Raw genomic sequence first — 19,894 nt, 5'->3', positions numbered from 1 at the left:
AATATTTATTTTCCTGATAAACCCAATTTCATCAATGTTAATTAAACTGCTCCAGTGCACCACTCTTAAATGCATCAACACTATTTAATGGAAAGAAACAATTATATTTTATTATGCTGCCTGATTGCAGTGGATCATAGAAGATTTTATGCTTGTGATGATGCACACTAATATTGTAATTAATTCTTCACTTCTGTAGTAAAAAATAAATTAATTTTTCAGCTTAAAGACTTCAGAATTTACAGTTAAAGCATGAGGTGATCGGCTTAACCTTACCATGTAATAAAAGCAGAAAAGTAGCATCTCTAAAGTGAGTTTTAGTTGAAACTTGAAACCAATGCAAATTCAACCACATTTTGGGTGGAATTTCCTGTTTGCACCCAGAGTAGTAATTCTACCATCAAAACTTTATCTTCTCTGTGAAAATCACACCTTGCCCTTCCGTAACAATTCTTAATGAACTAAGTGAAGTACCTGCTTAAAAAAACACTGTCAAGTCACAAAAAACAGTTATCAAATGGGATCATGAATATCTGATTTTAATTCAAATTATAATTTATGATGGCAAAGAAATCTAAATGTAATTTAGGGGTTCTTGATTATTTCAGTTTAAGCAATGAATGCTCCAGATTGAATAGTTTAAGCTGCTTCAAATTATTTTATGCATCTGTCATTTCATCCTTTAATTCTCCTCTGCCAGAAGATATTTTCACTAAATGTGTGAGGAGTTGCAGTTTATATACAGCTCTGAAGATGTCTATCCATCCTGATTCAAAAGGTTATTTTTTCCAGACAAATCTTCTGGCCAACTTCAGAGATGCTAATTTATGTGTTTCTTGAAAATGGGTGTCAAGTGTCTCAAAACCAAGGTATAACACCATTGCCTGTTTCAGCAATAACAATTACTTGTTTATCCTTAAAAGAGAAGCTTGACGATAATCTCCTCACATTTGGATTATTTATCTTTTTGAATACTAGCTGTAACTGGCTTCATTTATATGGTTCCTTGCATTTATCTTTTGACATTTGCTCGTTATCTCCACATTCTGACTTGCAGTTTTGAGAAATTCCTTTTGCCAATTCATCAAAATAATTTCTTCTGTCAAGACCTTATTGAATGGTATAAATCACTGATATCTGAGGTGCCTGACTCCAGCTTTGGCCACTTTAAATGGCTGTGTGATAGATGGAAAATCCCAATGGATATTTGATTTAAGACCATTTTGTTAGTGAAAGAGCAATGGAGCGATTTAACTGTCTCAATCTACCTGGTGACTCCACTGATAGAGGGATTAGGTAGTGATCCCTGAGCCAATCAGTTCAGGAAGACCCAGCTTTGATTCCCAGTCAGTTGCTGAAGTGGCAAGATGTTCTCCCGGACATCAGCACAGGCACTGCAATTGATTCTGCACTGCTGACATATGAAATAAACAATGTTCTTACCTTTAATACAAAATAGGAATCACTGCTGAGAAGAGTGTGCATGTGTGGGAGAATTCACTAATGTAGTAAAAGATGCCAAGTAGTATTCCATAATAATTGATTTAACACCAGATGTGAGTCATATGGACCAATTAACATTAATTTAAGGTATGTGATATTGAAGTAGTAGAGCAACTCTCAAAGCTGTGAAATCTGAGTCTGTTATTTTCAGAATTTCCTGCTATGTGTAATATCAATTAGTATGATGTAGATAGGTAATTCTATTTGTCCTGTGAACATTTGAGGATTTTGTTTTTTCATTCTAAAGAATTTGAGGTAGAAGGTGAGGAGATGTTTCTCCACCTTTTCCTGTAATTTAACTTGGAGATAGGCAGAAACCCTGGAGAAATTGAATAAATGGTTGTTTTAGTCTTTTTACACCTTTTCCAGACAAATTTATGGTGGTCTCAAAAATTCCTGCAGAAATTCCAGGCATTTCAAATCTATTTTAGGTAAATCTGCCAGTTATTTAAATTTATTAACAATTGCTGCTTTTGTATTACCTGTACAGGGTACTGGTGAGGCCGCATCTAGAGTACTGCGTACAATTTTGGTCCCCTTATTTAAGAAAGGATATATTGGCTTTGGAGGGGGTACAGAGAAGGTTCACCAGGTTGATTTGATGGGGGGGTTAGCTTATGAGGAGAGTTTGAGTAGACTGGGCCTGTACTCATTGGAGTTTAGAAGGTTCCCGTTGTGGTCCCGTTATTTAAGAAGGGTAGGAAGGATAACCCGGGTAATTATAGGCCGGTGAGCTTGACGTCCGTGGTGGGGAAGTTGTTGGAGAAGATTCTTAAAGATAGGATGTATGCGCGTTTAGAAAGGAATAAACTCATTAACGATAGTCAACATGGTTTTGTGAGAGGGAGGTCATGCCTCACTAACCTGGTGGTGTTTTTTGAAGAAGTGACCAAAATGGTTGACGAAGGAAGGGCCGTGGATGTTGTCTATATGGACTTTAGTAAAGCGTTTGACAAAGTCCCTCATGGTAGGCTAGTGAAAAAGGTTGGATCCCATGGGATAAAGGGGGAGGTGGCTAGATGGGTGGAGAACTGGCTTGGTCATAGAAGACAGAGGGTGGTAGTGGAAGGGTCTTTTTCCGGCTGGAGGCCTGTGACTAGTGGTGTACCGCAGGGCTCTGTATTGGGACCTCTGCTGTTTGTGATTTATATAAATGATCTGGAAGAAGGAGTAACTGGGGTGATCAGTAAGTTTGCGGACGACACAAAACTGGCAGGACTTGCAGACAGTGAGGAACATAGTCAGAGGCTACAGAAGGATATAGATAGGCTGGAAATTTGGGCAAGGAAATGGCAGATGGAGTTCAATCCTGATAAATGCGAAGTGATGCATTTTGGTGGGAATAATGTAGGGAGGAGCTACACGATAAATGGAAGAACCATAAAGGGTGTAGAGACGCAGAGGGACCTGGGTGTGCAAGTCCACAGATCTTTGAAGGTGACGTCACAGGTGGAGAAGGTGGTGAAGAAGGCATATGGCATGCTTGCCTTTATAGGACGGGGCATAGAGTATAAAAGTTGGGGTCTGATGTTGCAGATGTATAGAACGTTGGTTCGGCCGCATTTGGAATACTGCGTCCAGTTCTGGTCGCCACACTACCAGAAGGACGTGGAGGCTTTGGAGAGAGTACAGAGGAGGTTTACCAGGATGTTGCCTGGTATGGAGGGGCTTGGTTATGAGGAGAGATTGGGGAAACTGGGGTTGTTCTCCTTGGAAAGACGGAGGATGAGGGGAGACTTAATAGAGGTGTATAAAATTATGAAAGGCATGGATAGGGTGAACGGTGGGAAGCTTTTCCCCGGGTCGGTGGTGACGTTCACGAGGGGTCATAGGTTCAAGGTGAAGGGGGGGAGGTTTAACACAGATATCAGAAGGACATATTTCACACAGAGGGTCGTGGGGGCCTGGAATGTGTTGCCGGGCAAGGTGGTGGAGGCGGACACACTGGGAACGTTTAAGACTTATCTAGACAGCTATATGAACGGAGTGGGAATGGAGGGATACAAAAGAGTGGTCTAGTTTGGACCAGGGAGCGGCGCGGGCTAATTGTTCCTTGTTTCTCGTTTTAAGGCTTCATTCTATGATCATCTTGCTGGTGCCAGTACAGAGCGAGACTGCGGATAGTTGGGAACCTGTCTCGGGGGCAGGGAATTCATATGGTGTTCGTGGAAGTGGAAATGACTAGGGTTGGGAAGCATTTTCCGATCAGGGCCATTGTGATCTCCTGGACTCGTTTCGATCGCCTCAGGGGGTCGGAGAGGAATTTCCCAGATTTTTTTTCCCCATATTGGCCCTGGGGTTTTTCACTCTGGGTTTTCGCCTCTCCCTGGAGATCACTTGGTCTGGAATGGGGGGGTGGGGGTGAGTTAATAGGTTGTAATGAACAAAGCATCGTAGCTGTGAGGGACAGCTCGGTGGATAGGATATTGGTATTTAGATAGGCTGGAAAATTGGGCGGGGTTCCTGGATTCAGGATTCATTCCTGGACCGGGGAGCGGCGCGGGCTTGGAGGGCCGAAGGGCCTGTTCCTGTGATGTATTGTTCTTTGTTCTTTGTTGAGGGGAGATCTTATAGAAACATATAAGATAATGAAGGGGCTAGACAGGGTAGAAGCAGCGAGGTTATTTCCACTTACAATGGAAACAAGAACGAGGGGGCATAGCCTCAAAATACGGGGGAGTCAATTTAGAAATCATAGAAACGCTACAGTGCAGAAAGAGGCCATTCAGCCCATCGAGTCTGCACCGACCACAATCCCACCCAGGCCCTACCCCTACATATTTACCCGCTAATCCCTCTAACCTACGCATCTCAGGACTCTAAGGGGCAATTTTTAACCTGGCCAATCAACCTAACCCGCACATCTTTGGACTGTGGGAGGAAACCGGAGCACTTGGAGGAAACCCACGCAGACATGAGGAGAATGTGCAAACACCACACAGACAGTGACCCAAGCCAGTGACACAGGTCCCTGGAGCTGTGAAGCAGCAGTGCTAACCACTGTGCTACCGTGCCGCCCCACGGTACAGAGTTGAGGAGGAACTTCTTCTCCCAGAGGGTAGTGAATCTTTGGAATTCTCTGCCCAATGAAGCAGTAGAGGCTACCTCATTAAATGTGTTTAAGTCACAGATAGATAGATTTTTAACCATTAAGGGAATTAAGGGTTACGGGGAGCGGGCGGGTAAGTGGAACTGAACCCACTATCAGATCAGCCATGATCTTATTGAATGGCGGAGCAGGGGCTTGAGGGGCTAGATGGCCTACTCCTGCTCCTATTTCTTATGTTCTTAAATCTTTCACCGATGCAAAGTAATTTCCAGTAAAGAAAACAAGATGATTGTTCATGAACATATAACCTTTTAGTCTCTCCTATCTTGATTTCAGTATAAAGCACAAATTAAAAAAATTTCCTTTCAAAACATATTTTAAAGTGAAAATATTATTATGAAAAGTATAATACTTAAATTTGTACAGCATTTTAACATAAAAGATCCCAAGTTGCTTCACATGAGCATTATAAAACAAAATATGACACTGAGCCACATGTTAGGTCAGATGTCCAAAAGCTTGATTAAAGCTTGTTTTAAGTAGTGAAACAAAAGATGTAAGTGAGATTAAAAAGATGTAGGTAGGGTTATTCCAGAGCTTGGGCCTAGGCAACTGAAGGCACAGCCACCAATGGCAGAAGAGTTCTAACTGGGAATGCACAAGAATTAGAGGAACACAGATATCTGAGGGTCGTAGACTGAGAAGGTTACAGATAGGGAGGAGCAAAGTTATGAAGGGATTTGAAAACAAGGATGCCAACTGTAAAGTCAAGATGTTGCTTGACAGGGAACAAATGTAAGCCTACCAGCACAGGAATGATAGGGTAATGGGACTTGAGTTAAGAAATGGCAAGAGAGTTTAGATTACTTCAGTTTTACAGAGGGTAGAATTTAGGGATTAGCAAGGAGTACCTTGGAATAGTCGAATCAGGTACCGAGTACATGAATGAGCGTTTCAGCAGCAGATGAGCTGAGATGAGCAAAGACGGACGGTCTTGTGAAGGTGAAAATAAGTGGTCTCAGTGATGGCATGAATATGTGGTTGGAAGCTCATCTCCAGTTCAAATGTGACACCAAGGATGTGAATGGACTGGCTTGATCTCAGACTTGCTAGGGAGAAAGATGCAGTTGGTAGCTAGGCATCAGAGACCAAAAACAATGGTCTCAGTCTTCCCAATGCAGTCTACTTTGGCTGGTCATGGATTATTTGAGGAGCTTGACTCAGATAATGGTCCTCAATTTCATGCTGCTTAGTTCCGAACTTCCACAAAGTGAAACGGTATTAAACATACCCTCACTTCTCCTTATCATTTGGCTTCAAATAGAGCAGCTGAAAGATCCATTAGGGTAGCCAAGGAAATATTCAAGAAATAAGTGCTGCATGGGTGTTCGAAACTCTGTCCTGCTTATTGGATAGTTCAGATTTCTTAAAATAACCATTGGCAGCACTGTCAAAAAAATGCTTACAGGCAAGGAAGCACACAGTAAGAAGGGAGGTGTTGAAATTCATATCGTAAAATTTTCTTATAATGCTACAACCTGACACTAAATTTTTAGAATAATTTCTTTAGGAAGCAATTAAAGTGGCATATAAGCTTCAATAGTTGTTACATATTGAGAGGCACTTGCAAAGACACCAAGATGGCCAGTTGATGTGTTTAATAATATAATTCCATCATCATCGCATCAATAGCATAATATACAAATGCATTATGCGGTTTCCATTTTAAAACAGTATTGTGGTTATGCATTTTTCCCTTAAACTAGTGGTGTTTCCATGCATCTGATGCCCTTGCCCTCCTAGATAGGCCGTGGGGTCAGAAGATGTTGTCGAAGGAGCCTTGGTGAGTTGCTGCATTGCACCTTGTATATGGTACACACTGCCGCTACTGTTGCATAACACTTGCAAGAATGATGCTGTAAATTTGGCATGTGCTGGGAGCAAGGTTTGTTTGTGGAAAAAAAATGAACAGGCAGTATCAGAAGAGGTGAAAAAAGGCTCTGTGCCTGACTATTGTTCTTGATGGACAGAGTCACTGTCCTTGCCTAAATTTTAGTGTGCATGCTGCAGGTAGGTCCACAATCCTAATAAGTCAGCCAAATCAACCTTGTCATTTAGCCATAGTTACATAGGAAACAGGAGCCAATCATTTGAATTATTGAGCTTGTTCTACCTTTCAACTGAATTTTGTTATCAACAATGAAGGAATGGCATCCACTTTGCTGGCAGCTACCTATAGTTACCACAGGATCCTCAATGGAGATTAACTCTAATTCAGCATCTTTTTCAATGTACCGCGCACAGGAATTGTATGATGTGCATAGCAGAGTGGCGTAGCAGAAGCGTGCTGGGCCCATAACTCAGGTCGATGGATCAAAACCATCCTCTGCTGTTTGTATTAACAATGATAATCAAACCACTTGACTGCAATCAGGAAACATTTGTGTGATCAGGAAAAACAACAGAAAAACTTTTCAGCCAATTAGATTGAAGAATCCTCATTGGAACACAGTGCAAACAGGAAGTCTAAAGCAAGAAATATAAATTAGATTTAAGTGAAGCACAGAAAACCAGTAAGGATTGGGAATTAGGCAGGAGAGTTAAGTGACAGCTAGAAAAAGTAAACGTTTTTAAAACTCTTATGTTCTTCAGAGAGAATAAGATTCCATATTTATAAAATGAATTTTTCAGAGCCAACGAGGTTATTCAGCAATAATTATCACTTATCTTACCAGCAAAAGCTCAGATACTCCTAAATTAAGGGAGACAGTGGCATAATGGTAACCCCCAAGCCTGTTCTGGGGTCAAGGCTTCAGATCCCACCAGTGGCTGATGGAATTTAAATTCAATTAATAATCTGGAATTAAAAGTTAGTCTCAGTAATGGTGACGTAAAACAATTGTTGATTGTCAGAAAAACCCATCTGGTTCACATATGTCCTTTAGGGAAGGAAATCTGACATCCTTATCTGGTCTGGCCCACATATGACTCCAGACCCACAGCAATATGGTTGACTCTTAACTGCCATCTGAAAGTATGTGGTAAGTTGACAACAAATGTTGGCCTTGCCAGCAATGCCCACATTCCATAAAATAATTCTTAAAAATGCACCAGCCCTAACTTTGTGCTGAGCCATTTTTAATGAGAAACTAGTGGGAAAAGTACATGTCATCACAGTCATTTCAATGCCAAGTCTCTGATAGTAGTGTCTGGATTTCTGCGTTTAAATATCCATGTGCAGATACCAAAGGTTTGTGCCCATTTATCTCATTATGATGGTGAGCATGTTAGCTTCAGCAGTTATTATTACCATCAAATCTGAACCAAGAAGATTAGGAAGTATCAGTATAATGCTTATAAATGAATAAGAGTGGCAACAATTTTGAAAATTTATAGTTTCCCAAAAGGAAACCTTAAAAGCTGGATGGATTTTCCAATTGTTTATTTTAAGTGGATTATTTCTGGCATTAAAACAAAATCAAGGAAAAATCCAATAGCTGATCAAATGAAATAGGTTGGTTATCCAGTCGGGCACATCTTATTACTTTACCACATTTAACAGGATCCCCTGTGGATAATGAGATGTGGCTGATAATTGAGATCCATCTAAAGTCCTTTACACACATTATAGCATTATTCTCAGTATGTGAAATGGAGCACATAAATTACAAATTTTATTTAATAGTTTCTAGATTAAGAATTGGATTTTATGCCAGATAGGAAGATATTAGCGTTGGTGTGCATTGTATTGTGTCAACCATGTGCAAAGGTTTGCCCCATGAAAAGGTTAAAATTCATAATTGGGACATGGATGAAAGTGTTTTCATTTTGAAGTTACACATTGTAAGGTCCTGGTCTCTGTGTAATTCATAACTTACTGATTTTCAATCGTCTTTTTAAAAAAACTTTAAAGCATAGATAATTTTAAAATAACTTTTCCATAAAAGTTACATCATTTTGGAGAGATTTTATAATACATTAAAATGGAGAGGGAACCTGCCTCGAGTTAAAGCATTTAGGGAGGTAGATCAACAATTCTGGTGACTCCAAAATCCCATTATTTAATTGTTCTTCGTGCTTCACACTCAGCATCTGCTATTTAAGATAACACATAATTATTGCATGTTTATAGAAGCAAGATATTTTGTAAAATTAATTCATAAATGGTTCATTTAAACCTGATGTCGAAACTAGACCGTATTGCTGCTAAATCTAAATTCTGTGACAAGAACATTGTTAATCAAGGGTACCATCATGATACTGACAAAGGACAGCTAAGTGTACATTTACTAAGATAAAAGTATACTTTTTAAAGCTTTACATAAAATGTTATGGATCTGTGTGAACAACATGTTGATATTATAACAGCAGGGCCCATTATGCTTCAGATAGTAAAGTCCCAATGATGTTTTTTGATATGAACATTTAAATAGACCACTTTTATGACATATTGAGGTTCCTTGACTGTTTGATTTAAAGCAGTATATACATGCTGTCTAAGTAAGTATATCTTTTTCTTGGAGCTATTATCCAAGTGACGTTCTGTACGAACAGCATTATATTTTAATTGAACCAGAAATTCTCTCCTTTGAAACATTGGATGTATGTAAAACTTGCAACAAAGTATTGCCCACTGGCAATTGTTCTGGTGTTTATGGATACTTACAATTATTATTTCTGAAGTCTCAAATATTATATAAAACGTGTATTGGCATATTGATTATTTGCTGCAGTGTCCCCTTCTGTGTAACTAAAACTAACAAATTAATTCAGCCATTGGTTTTAGCCTGAATAGAACTCCCACTTACCTGATGAAGGAGCAGCGCTCCGAAAGCTAGTGGCTTGTGCTACCAAATAAACCTGTTGGACTTTAACCTGGTGTTCTGAGACTTCTTACTGCGTTTAGCCTGAATAGCCAGAGTAAGTGTGAGTGCGTGGCGGATAATTTATTTATGGCAGAACCCAAGTGTTAATTCTGGCTTTCAGCGATGCAGGTCTGTCAATGGAAATTGCACTTTGCTGTGAGTAAAGATAGTAAGGAGAGAATCTCAATTGGGGAGGGTGATTGAGCACATGCATTCATTGCAAGCACCAACAGTGACGTGGGTGCAAAATCCTGGGAGAGTCGGGAAATGAGATTCTTGCCAGCGAGATCTAATTTCCCAATTTTCTCCGCCCTTTGCTGGTGACATAATGGGCAGGAGCCTTATTTCAACAAATTTGAATACATTTATATGTTACTAAAGGGCTTCCCAGCCACATGAACCCCTCCTCACTAAATATTATTCGGCAATGTTTACAACAGCTATATAAGAACAGAAATCAGTTGAAGGGATGCAACTGGGGACGCCAAGGTAATTATAGCCCTGGGGCCGATGGTAATGTCTAGGCATTGCCCTCTGGCACAGAACTGTGCCAGTAGGCAGTGCCAGGGGTGGACCTTCTGGGGAGGCTTCATATGTGTTGGCGGGGAGAGCTGATACCTGTGAGGGGAGAGAATGCCCTGATACTGCCGTTAGGGTGGGTGGGGGTGGGTGGAGAGAGTGCCCCGATATCCCCATGTGGTGGAGCTGCTAACTTAAGTGCTTGTAGAGAGGGTGGGGTAAGTATATTTGCAGTGCAGATTAAAGATGGTGCCCTGATCAGGCCCCACCCTGGCAGAGTGACAACACAAACCATGTCCCAAGATGTCCTGTGCACTAACTCAAATTTTGACACTGACAAATCTTTGTAAAATTTCTCCCAATATTGAGAGATGCCATGCTCAATTGCTGCTGTAATTATTTTTAAAATACTTCTTTGAGTTTTTAAATATATTTATGTTCGTAGTCTTTAGAAATGGGTTCTGCTGAAAAGGTTGACCTATTCACAATCCCCTGTTTGTACAAATGAGTGGCTTGCTAGGTCATGTTAGAGGAAACACAGTTTGGACTGATATCATGTAGGCCAGACCAGGTAGAGTTAACAAGTTCCCATCCCCAAAAGATATCAGCAAACGAGTTAGATTTTCACAAAGGCAACTTTCATACTTTCTCATTTCACTATTTTCATAGTCATTTAGTTTCTGGTGCTAGTTCACAAGATATTTGGAGTGTTCCATTGAATCACACTTGAATTTGAGGTTTTATTGGCATTGACCATTGTGAAATAAACAATTGATTTAAACAATTGGTATCACTTATCATCACTCATGCTCAAAAGCTTACTTCACTGAAGGTCTTAAAATGATGCTGCTCAACTATCCATTGCAAAATTTCAGTTTGATGTATTTAATTTTACAGATCGGTTCAGAATTTACCAGCTGTTAAACTACATTTAACTGGAGTTGCCATGCTTGCAACAGAAGCTGAATTTGAGAAAGCAAAGGATAAGTTGCAGACCTTAAAGAACGACCCTGGAAATGATCTAAAATTGAGGATATATGCATTGTTTAAACAGGTAATAAATTTAAAATGGAACGTGAATGTAACAGTCGGGGAAAAGAACCCATTGTTTAAGAAAACTTATCGTTAGATGAACATTTTTTCTACGCATCACCTGGATTTACTTTGTATCTTAAAGAGCTGATGCAACTGGTGCATTCACATATGTTAAAGCCTACAAGAAGGAAATGAAACTGAAACAAAATTGAGATCAGGAGGAATGTTCTGCAGATTTCTGAGCAGGATAGGTAAGGGTCTGAATCAGCAGAATATGCAATAGGTTTTTTTGGTGATTTTTACTTTTTTCCCAATTTTTTTTATCATGGCATTCCTTTATTTTACTCCATTTTCCCCAATATTCTCATTAATTATTTTATATTGCACAGGCTATTGTCTGACCTGGTATTTCGAAGGGGATACAATAGTATCAATAAGGTCTTGTTGCGCAGTTAGCAGCGTCCCTGTCTCTGAGCCAGAAGCCAAGTCCCACCTCAGGACTTGATGCCCAAAGGAGGAGTGTTTACAATGCAGAATGAGTATCAACCTCCAAATCCTTCTAACAAATGCCAATGGCAGGCAGCAAGGGTGGGAGAGAGATTCTTGGTTAGCCATGTGATGGAAAGAACATTAATTGGAGCCTCTACCAGCAATACCTTTAGCTGCAGACTACAACATGCATATAAAAACACATGTTGCCACAGCAACTCAGACTCCGAGTTTTTCATTTGGAGAACGTTAGTTCTAATGACTGAGAGGAACCAGAGCCGAGGGGGCCCGAGAAGAGGATGACTATGGGTGAATGAGTGCTCCCATTAAAAGTGACAAAAAGAAGGTAAGACTTGGAAATATTTGTTGAATAACAGAACTTTTTATTATAATAAATGTATACGTATAAGACATAGAAACACATTTTAAGTTTGCATGTTTGTACCTATTGCACAATAATCATTTTTTGTGGATTAATTTTCCACTTTAATAATATTTCTCGAGGGTTTCTTCCGTACTCTTAAGAGGTCAAAAGAGTGCACAAGGAGAAACTGACTCACAGCCCCTCTGCAACATTGGAATCATATCCAGGTCTCAACCTTGCACCCTATTGGGAATAGTTGCCTGACAGCAATTTTTACATGACTGACCAGTTATTAGCCAGAGGGCGCACTTGCTGTCCAATTATGGATGGAGAGCCTTTGAAGCTGAAGGGTCATTAGGAGGCCCTGCAGCTTGCTGTTACAAGCAAGGGAGAGAGAGAGACAGCACCTCCACCTTGAAGCACCCTCTCAGCACTTGTTACCAAAATGAAAACAAATGTCCACAGCTGCTGTCATACCATGTGGAGGGAATCCCCTCTAAAGGGCTGCCTTTAACCGCAGCTGTGGCCCAGTGGTTTATCTGCTGCAGTGGAGCTGTGGGGTGGGGAACCTCCAAAGCAATCCTTGAGCTATAACCCCCCAGTCTTAAAAATTCTCGTCGACCTGTGAGCAATGGTCTTACTTGGCCTTTCAATTGAATTAACAAGCTGCCCACCAGTTGCAGGCTGGTAACCATTCAAGCTCCGGGAAAATAGCTGTGAATCCGCCCGAGGCGGAGAAATCAGTACTCAAGTACATAGAACATAGAACAGTACAGCACAGAACAGGCCCTTCGGCCCACGATGTTGTGCCGACCTTCATCTGAAACCAAGATCAAGCTATCCCACTCCCTACCATCCTGGTGTGCTCCATGTGCCTATCCAATAACCGCTTAAATGTTCCTAAAGTGTCTGACTCCACTATCACTGCAGGCAGTCCATTCCACACCCCAACCACTCTCTGCGTGAAGAACCTACCTCTGATATCCTTCCTATATCTCCCACCATGAACCCTATAGTTATGCCCCCTTGTAATAGCTCCATCCACCCGAGGAAATAGTCTTTGAACGTTCACTCGATCTATCCCCTTCATCATTTTATAAACCTCTATTAAGTCTCCCCTCAATCTCCTCCGCTCCAGAGAGAACAGCCCCAGCTCCCTCAACCTTTCCTCATAAGACCGACACTCCAAACCAGGCAGCATCCTGGTAAATCTCCTCTGCACTCTTTCCAGCGCTTCCACATCCTTCTTATAGTGAGGTGACCAGAACTGCACGCAATATTCCAAATGCGGTCTCACCAAGGTCCTGTACAGTTGCAGCATAACCCCACGGCTCTTAAACTCCAACCCCCTGTTAATAAAAGCTAACACACTATATACCTTCTTCACAGCTCTATCCACTTGAGTGGCAACCTTTAGAGATCTGTGGATATGGACCCCAAGATCTCTCTGTTCCTCCACAGTCTTCAGAACCCTACCTTTGACCCTGTAATCCACATTTAAATTTGTCCTACCAAAATGAATCACCTCACATTTATCAGGGTTAAACTCCATTTGCCATTTTTCAGCCCAGCTTTGCATCCTATCTATGTCTCTTTGCAGCCTACAACACCCCTCCACCTCATCCACTACTCCACCAATCTTGGTGTCATCAGCAAATTTACTGATCCACCCTTCAGCCCCCTCCTCTAAGTCATTAATAAAAATCACAAAGAGCAGAGGACCAAGCACCGATCCCTGCGGCACTCCGCTAGCAACCTGCCTCCAGTCCGAAAATTTTCCATCCACCACCACCCTCTGTCTTCGATCAGATAGCCAGTTACCTATCCAATCGGCCAACTTTCCCTCTATCCCACAGCTCCTTACTTTCATCATAAGCCGACCATGGGGGACCTTATCAAACGCCTTACTAAAATCCATGTATATGACATCAACCGCCCTACCTTCATCAACACACTTAGTTACCTCCTCAAAAAATTCTATCAAATTTGTGAGGCACGATTTGCCCTTCACAAATCCGTGCTGACTATCCCGGATTAATCCGCATCTTTCTAAATGGTCGTAAATCCCATCCCTAAGGACCTTTTCCATCAATTTACCAACCACCGAAGTCAGACTAACCGGTCTATAATTACCAGGGTCATTTCTATTCCCTTTCTTAAACAGAGGAACAACATTTGCCACTCTCCAGTCCTCTGGCACCATCCCCGTGGACAGCGAGTAAGCAATGGATATTCCATACATGCCCTTTTCTGTCCCCGGATTAGCACCAAAATGCTACCCTACATTAATAAAAACTTGTTGTCTTTATTTCATCGCTGTTTGTGGGGCCATCTTGTGCACAAATTGGCTGTGCATGTCCGATATTATAACATATCAAAGCAGTTAATTGTTTATAAAAGGTGGATGTCTGAAAGGGTGAGGATAACTTTCATTGTAAGGGTGTTTTCATTTTATAAATCACACTAGAGCCTGAATTCCCCAGCCATTCACGGCAACGGGATTCTCTGGTCTTCCAGCAGCGCACCCCTGCTGCAGGTTTGCCAGCAGCGAGGGGTGGCTTCAATGGGAATTCCCATTCACGGCAGCCAGCGAACGACGCACCAACTCCCCCCACTGAAAAAAATCGCTGAGGGGAGGCTAGAGAATCTCACCCCAGTTACCACCTTTAAAACCTTGCAGGAGGGCAGTGAGATGGGTTACTTTTTTCCCTCTTGGGAACCTCATGGTCAGAATGAACTGACTTTCTACAGACATAATTCTCATTTTCTCTAACATGAGGACAGGAAAGATCAGAGTGTGATATCATGTCATTACGTGAAAGTAGCTTGATGAGAATTCTCGTGATATTTTATATTTCTGCCCATCACTCCCCTTGTCAAAAATGCTGTGGGCTTACGGTAGTAGTGTAGTGGGGCGGCAAGGTGGCACAGAGGTTAGCACTGCTGCCTCACAGCGCCAGGGATCCAGGTTTGATTCCCGGCTTGGGTCACTGTCTGTGTGGAGTTTACACATTCTCCCCGTCTGCATGGGTTTCCTCTGGGTGCTGCGGTTTCCTCCCACAGTCCAAAGATGTGCAAGTTAAGTGCATTGGCCCTGCTAAATTCTCCCTCAGTGTACCCGAACAGGTGCTGGAGTGTAGCGACTAGGGGATTTTCACAGTAACTTACAGTAAATTACAGTGTGAAATTAAGCCTACTTGTGACTAATAAATAAACTTTTACTTTAGTAGATAGTTTCAATTCAAAGAATCATAGAATCACATAGCACAGAAGGTGATTATTGCCTCATTTTGCTTCTGCCAATTCTTTAAAAGACTGGTGTTAAATTAGACCCATATCTTTGTTTCTTTATCCTAGCTCAGTAACTTTTTCAAGTATGTATCTGGTTCCTTTTGAAAGAGATTATTGAATCAGCTTCCATTTAACCTTTTCAGGTAGTGCATTTCAGATCTTAGCTCCTCATCTCACTTTTTTGGTTCTTTTGCCAATTATCTTAAATCTGTGTCCCCTGATTATCAAATGAAGAATCTTTAAGTTAGGCAGTACTTCTCAATTTTTAAGAAAATAATAAGTTGAAATATCTAAAAAGTCTTCTGCTTGCTTTAATTTAATAGGCTATGCAAGGTCCTTGCAATTCACCAAAGCCGAGTATGTTGGATTTTGTCAATAAAGCAAAATGGGAGGCTTGGAATTCACTTGGTAAAATACCCAAGGTAACTGCAGCTTTATTTTTTTTAACATACAAGTCAGAAATTTAAAAGAAACAAAATAAATTCTGTTCCAAATCTGAATGTCTTTTCAGTGATTTATAATGTTTATCCATTTATATAACTCCTTTCTAAATAAATGGAAACATTACATGGTAGATAAAACTAATGTGATGGGTGTAAAAATGGTTATAAATTGTGTTATGTCTGTTAATTGTTTTCTTGGTAAGGAGTCTAACAACACCAGGTTAAATTCCAACAGGTTTATTTGGTAGCAAACGCCACTAGCTTTCGGAGCGCTGCTCCTTCGTCAGCAATTGTTTTCTTTCCAAACTTGCCTTTACGGACAGAGTTTCAGGTCCATGACCTTTCATTGGAGTTGGAAATTTTTACAAGCTGTAGCAGGTTTTAAACAAGCGCAGAGTAGGGAAAGGGAAGGCATGTGATAGGGTGGAAGCCAAGAGTGATTAAATATAATAAAAGATAATGTTGCAACACAAAAGGAGATGGTAATGGAACAAATAAAGAAACAAAAGAAGGACTGAGAGGAAATTCAAATAGGAACAGCAGAAATATTGCCAACATCCTGTCGGTTTTTAAAAAGGAGAAGATTCAAAATTGTTGAATTAAATGTTGAATCCAGAAGGCTGTAAAGTATCTCATCAAAAGATGTTCCTCGAGTTTACATCAAGCTTCATTGGAACGGTGCAAGAGGCTGAGATTAGGGCAGAGAAATAAAACTTCAGGTAGCCAAAAATTCATGGTTATTTTTCAGATTGAAAGGAAGTGTTCTTCAAAGCAGTCACTCTTTACATTTTGTTGACCCAATATAGAGGAGACAACATCATGAACAATGAATACAATATACTAAATTGATGGTACAGCATATGAATTGCTGCTTCACCTGGAGTTAGTGTTTGAAGCCCTGAATGACAGGAAGGCTGGAGATAAAAGGTAGTTGTTGTATCTCCTGCTTGCACAAAGATGAGGAGTAATCGTTGAATTGCATTTGCTGCACACGGTTTTATTTTGAGTTCTAATAAAAATCATGAAACTGCTAGTGATAAATTGAACAAAATTATTAATTTTCTCAAAACATTGTTTCAAATCCACTATTTTAAAGTGCTTTAAACATTTGTAAAAAAATAAGTCTGTTCTGCAAATCAATTAGAAGAATGGCTGATCTTTACATCATCTCTATTTACCAGCCTTTCTTCCATATCGTGATGCCCTTACCTGACCAGAATCTGTCTATCTTGAACAATTCAATTGAACAATCACCCACAGCCGTTTTGAACAGCATGATCCAGATCTCCACCACTCATTGTGGAGAGTCTTTGTAACAAGATACATTTCTTGATATGGTGAACTGTCTATAAGAATAGCTGAACTGCCATTTTGTAATCTCTGTTTGCTAATAAGCAGAATAGTGTTTTCCCTTTTTTGAATGAATGAATGAATAAGATTTGCTCTCTTGCAGCACACAACATGCATTTTTATAATGCTTCTAAAATAATAAAACATTGTAAGACACTTCAATGGAGTCTTATCAAACTACATTTAACACTGAACCATAGTTAGAAAGATCGATTTTAAGGAAGTCTTCAGAAGTAGAGGTACAGGGTTAAAGGAGGGAATTGCAGAACTCCAGTCCTAGAACCATCATCAATAACAAGAGTGATTATAATCAATAATCCACAAGAGGCCAAAATTGGAGGACCACAGAGATTACTGAGGGTTAGAGGTGGAGAGGCCAAAGTTATCAGTTTCTATGGTGATCATGCCACTACTCAGAAATGTTGGCCTTGAACCCCTGCACCTGCAGTGTATAACATTAGGAACGTGGTACTTAGGAACAGGAGTAGGCCATTAGGCTCTCAATCCTGCTCGCCACTCAATAAGTTCATGGTTGATCTGGTTGTGGTCTCAACTCCACTATCCTGTCTGCCCTCCAGTCTCTTGATTCCCTTATTTATCAAAAATCTGTCTTGCAATAAATGCCAACATCCATTTGCCTTCCTAATCATTTGCTGTACCTGCATACCAGCTTTTTGTGACCCATGTGTGAGAGCACTCAGATTATTCTGTCGCACCAAGTTCTGCAAACTCTCTCCTTTTAATTAGCATATTGCTTTTCCATTCTTCAGCCGAAGTGAACAAGTTCACATTTTCCCACATTACACCCCATCTGCCAAATTTTTGCCCACTCACTTAACCTGTCTGTATCATTTTACAGACTCCTACTTACTCTCTACCTATCTTGGTAACATTGGCAAATTTAGCTATTTTACATTCAGTCCTGTCATCCAGCTCATTGACAAAGATTGCAAATAGTTGAGGCTCTAACACTGATCCCAATGCCATTCCACTAGACATAGCTTACCAAATGAATATATACCCACTTTTACTACTATCTGTTTCCTGTTAACTAACTAATTCTTTATCCATTATAGTATGTTACCCACTACACCATGTTCTCTTATCTTGTGTAGTGTTAGGGTGCCAGATCAGAAACCCTAAGATATTTTGTGAAGTCAGACTAGACCCCAACAATTTTTCTATTTTGGCATAAATGAGGAAAAGATGCTTCACTCCAGGAGTAATTCCATTGACAAATTGGGGATCTTTTTATCAAAACCAGCTTTATTTACAACACGATGTAAGCTTAACTCTAACAAAATGAACCATTGATAAATCTTAAAATGTGAAAGGAACAACTCTTTACTTCTAACTTATCGCAGTTCAGTTCCAATCGAACAATATTTCTCTTAAAGACTTAAACCCTTCTTTAAAATTAGTTAACAAATCCATGCATACTTGCTTTGACTTGGGTTAACAGCTTTGGAGCTTCCAAAAAGAAAGATTTTGGAGAGAGAGAGAGATGCATGTAGGCTTCTATCTTTAAACAGCCCTCTCCAGCAACTGAACTCAGACAGCAGTTTTTTTCAGCTGCAAAAACTTAGCTTCTCCCATTTCCAATATCACATGACTATATGACCCTATATATCTAACTTACTTTCCATTACTTTAATCAAGAAAACACTCCAAGGGTCTTTTTCATTGGTAAACAAAAGCTCATTCAGCCTTGTGCTAAATAAACACTTAAGTGACTAAATGAGTAATTTTTCTGCTTTCCAGCATCTGCTTTATTCCTATAGACAAACCAATTGCCTGTAACAAAACAATGCAGGGGGAATTATCTGGCCGTTCATGCCCCGCCGCCGCTGTAGGAAGGACTGAGAATTTGACAATGAGCCAAATCTCCATTCACAGCAGTGGGACCAGAGAATCCCACTGGCGTGAATGGCTGGAAAATTCTGGCCTGCATCTTAAAGCAGTCCTCCTCAAACATAAAATATATTGATAGCACAGTATCATCACAGTTGTATCTTTGATGTGGCACCTTATCAAATGCCTTATAGCACATCTACAGGTTCCCCTTTATTCATCTTGCTTGTTACTTCTTGAAAAACCTTTAATAAGTTAGTTAAACGTGCTTCCCTTTCACAAAGCCATGTTGACTCTGCCTGATTACATTCTGATTTTCCAATTATATTGCCATAACCTCCTTAATAATGGATTCTAGCAATTTCCCTATGACAGATTTGAAGCTAACTGACCCATAGTTTCCTGCTTTCTATTTCTCACCTTTCTTGAATAAAAGTTCTACTTGGCTTTTTCCAATCCACTTGGACTCTTCAGGAATCTAAGGAATGTTGGAAAACTATAACCAATGCATCAACTATCTCTGCAGGCATTTCTTTGGATGCAGGCCATTTGGTCCTGGGGACTTATCAGCCTTTAGGTCTAATGGTTTTCTTAGCATCTTTTCCTTAGTGATTGTTTTAAGTTTCTTCCTCCCATTCACCTTTTTGATTGTCAAGTATCTTTGGGAACTTTTCTAAGGGCCTGATTTTACCAAAACTTCGCACCCGAAATCGTGGTAAAGTTGGGCATCGGGACTATACCGCAATCTGCACCCGATTCCGAGCAGATCGCGGCTTTACCGACACCCAATTTGCATGCATTTAAATCGACTTAATGAACCGCGCGCCCAACTCTACCGCCAAATCCCACTTTACCGTCTTCTGGCCCGATCCGCGTCCGCGCTGTTACCGACCTGCAAAATAAAAGTCGGAAGTCGCCGCTGCAGCCTCCGAAGAGCGGGGTCAGAGACTGCAACGGCTCTCTGACCCAGGTCATCCTCTGGTCAGGGCGGGAGGGGGGTGGGAGGTGGAGAGGGGGTGTGAAGTCTCATCCCCTTTGGGGGGGGGGGGGACGTATCATTCCCTGGGGGTGTGGGAGGGGAGGGGGTGTGACGTCTCATCCCCTGGGGGGTGGGAGGGGAGGGAGTGTGACCGAT

General features: G+C 40.8%; 1 protein-coding gene across 1 annotated transcript in view; it reads left to right on the top strand.

The window, feature by feature from the left end:
* Positions 1–19,894, top strand: part of eci2 (enoyl-CoA delta isomerase 2) — a 95,056-nt gene that overhangs the window by 40,192 nt on the left and 34,970 nt on the right. Inside the window, exons 2-3 of the mRNA XM_078199089.1 lie at positions 10,834–10,990; positions 15,439–15,537. Of these exons, the coding sequence (XP_078055215.1) occupies positions 10,834–10,990; positions 15,439–15,537 (256 nt within the window). The remainder of the gene's footprint in view (positions 1–10,833; positions 10,991–15,438; positions 15,538–19,894) is intronic.

Source organism: Mustelus asterias, chromosome 2 (assembly GCF_964213995.1).
Source record: "Mustelus asterias chromosome 2, sMusAst1.hap1.1, whole genome shotgun sequence".
Lineage (NCBI taxonomy): Eukaryota > Metazoa > Chordata > Chondrichthyes > Carcharhiniformes > Triakidae > Mustelus > Mustelus asterias.
This window is presented reverse-complemented; position numbering and strand designations above follow the sequence as displayed.